Source organism: Lipotes vexillifer, unplaced genomic scaffold (assembly GCF_000442215.2).
Source record: "Lipotes vexillifer unplaced genomic scaffold, Lipotes_vexillifer_v1.1 scaffold442, whole genome shotgun sequence".
Taxonomy (NCBI): domain Eukaryota; kingdom Metazoa; phylum Chordata; class Mammalia; order Artiodactyla; family Lipotidae; genus Lipotes; species Lipotes vexillifer.
The window spans coordinates 291,436-293,838 of NW_006790311.1; the positions used below are offsets into that span (position 1 = coordinate 291,436).

The 2,403-nt window shown below is 59.5% G+C and overlaps 1 protein-coding gene across 1 annotated transcript in view; it reads right to left on the minus strand.

The window, feature by feature from the left end:
• Positions 1-2,403, minus strand: part of ROBO4 (roundabout guidance receptor 4) — a 14,948-nt gene that overhangs the window by 2,318 nt on the left and 10,227 nt on the right. The window contains exons 13-16 of the mRNA XM_007463591.1: positions 1,408-1,515; positions 1,092-1,230; positions 709-954; positions 187-545 (exon numbers count right to left, since the gene is read on the minus strand). Of these exons, the coding sequence (XP_007463653.1) occupies positions 187-545; positions 709-954; positions 1,092-1,230; positions 1,408-1,515 (852 nt within the window). The remainder of the gene's footprint in view (positions 1-186; positions 546-708; positions 955-1,091; positions 1,231-1,407; positions 1,516-2,403) is intronic.

Consider the following 2,403-nt stretch of genomic DNA (forward strand, 5'->3'; position numbering starts at 1 on the left):
AGAGCCTACGACAGGAGAGGCCCCGCGTACCCCAAAAAAAAAAAAAAAAAAAACAACAAAACAACTAGCTGTTTTAGGGATGACGACCACGAAGACGATGCTTAGGATGCTTTTCCTCTTGGTTGGGGAGAAGCTGTGTCCGCTCCAGGGGGTGGGGATGAGGAGGAAGACAGTGATCTCACGTACCTGTGAAGACGCAGTCTGCCTCCCTGGGCTCCAGACCAAAGCCAAAGCTGTCCGCAGCCACTGCCAGGGCCCGGGCGAAGTGGGCGTCGGCGAGGAAGGAGCCATCGGAGGAGCTGACCAGGCTGGCTCTGGCGCTGGGGGCGTTGTCCTCAGAGGCTGAGCCCCAGCCATTGGCCAAGGAGCCCTCGCTGGGGGTGGGGGTGGGGCAGGGCCGAGGTGGGCACAGCAAGCCCCTCACCTCGGACCCCACCCCCCCTCCAGGCCTGCCCATGTCCACTAGCTCCGAGGCCGTCGGGACGCTGATGTAGCCATAGGTGATGGGGGGTGAAGGAGCCCTTGGCATTGGAGAGACACTGTTCCTAGGAAGAGGCGAAACGGGGGAATGGGACGCTGTGTGTGTGGGGGGGCGGGGCGTGGAGTGGCAGAAACAGCCCTGTTGAGGAGGGTGGAGGCAGCAGACGCAGGCATACTCCTGTCTCGCGCTCCTATCTGTATGCTTTGGTTCCCCCTCTGGCCACTCACCTGGGGGTCTCCTCACCCTCACTGAGCTCCAGGCACAGGGCCACCTCCTCAGGGGTCAGCACACTGTCTTGATCCTCCCCCAGGGACGACAGTGATGAGCTGGACAGGCAACTGGATGCTGGGCTGGGACCAGAGAGGGAAGAGGCCTGGGGACTGGAGGGGCTGGGGGGACTGGAGGGGATAAAGGCGGGGACGGGGACTGCTGGCAGTGGGGGGCAGGAGGGGGCTTGGGGCTCCACCGAGTGCCTGATTGGGGTAAGATGGCAGGATGGTTAGTGCCGTCCTCCTGGCCCCTGCCACCCCTCCCCCAGCCCCGTCCACGCTCAGCAAACACCCCACACCTCCAGTGCCCAGCCCTGCGTCCTGACCCCATGCCCTCTTACTGGGTCTGTTGACTCTGAGTGGGGGGTCCACGAGGAGGGAGGGGTGCTGCGGGGAGAGGGTGAGTCACCAGCTCACTGGGGGAGCCGAGGAGCTGTGGTCCCAGGGCCCGCCAGGCAACCAGGGCCCAGGGCACAACTCCTGGGGAACGACAGGCTGGGCGTGAGATAGCAGAACCCCCGTCAGCCCTGGGCCCCAGTTTGCCTGTCTATCCAGCCCCTCAGAGTCCTATCCGCACCCAGCCAGCCTCCGCAGGGACAGGAGAAGCCCCACACCCTGCCTCAGCCCCTCACCTGCCTCGCAGCACCCTCCTCTCACCTGGGCTTCGGGAAAGGTTCTTGGAGCCTCTGTTGCCCAACTCACAGGCCCAGAGCTCCACAGGGTGGCTGGCCCGGAGCAGCGGGGAGCTGTTGGCCTGGTGCAGCTCTGCAAAGCAAAGAGTCGGTGGCTGGAGGCCAAGCCTGGGTGTGCCTTGCAGACCTCAACCACAGGCTCTATCTTCAACTTGGTCATCCAGTTAAGCTTTAGGGTTCTTGAACCCAGAGGGAAGAGGGAAGAACCTCTCTCCATCCAGGCAGCTGTGATATAATGGAAGGAGCACTAAGCTTGGAGTCAAAACACCTGCACTCATAGCCTGGCTCAGCCACATATGAGTTGTGTGACCTCAGCTAAATCCGTTAACCTTTCTGAGCCTGTTTCATTTGTCAACAACCACTGCAAAGCATGGTTTGGCCAGTTAACTAAAAAACAGATTGGAAAGTTCCCGGCACCTAATAGATATATTAAAAAACAACTGTATTTCTCTTTACTGTACACATTCCAATTTCCTGATCTCTATACCCTCACATTGCTACCTACTCTCATGAATTTTGCCTCCGTGAAGGCAAATACTCCTTCTTTTCTTCGAGAGAATCTGTTAATTTCCACTTCTCACATTGCAAATATCTCACATGGCTCTGGATAGCCTTGCCCTGATAAACCCAAGTGTCTCTCACTTGGAGAGATGGGTTGGGCTGTCAAGTTGAGCTGAATGAGGATGACAAAACCAGGGAGCTCCAGACCATGTCAGGTGTGACGGGAGAGAGTCAGCTGTTGGGAAGAGGAACTTTAAAATAGGAAGATGTGGGCTTCCCTGGTGGCGCAGTGGTTGAGAGTCTGCCTGCCGATGCAGGGGACACGGGTTCGTGCCCCGGTCCGGGAAGATCCCACATGCCGCGGAGTGGCTGGGCCCGTGAGCCATGGCCGCTGAGCCTGCGCGTCTGGAGCCTGTGCTCCGCAACGGGAGAGGCCACGACAGTGAGAGGCCCGCGTACC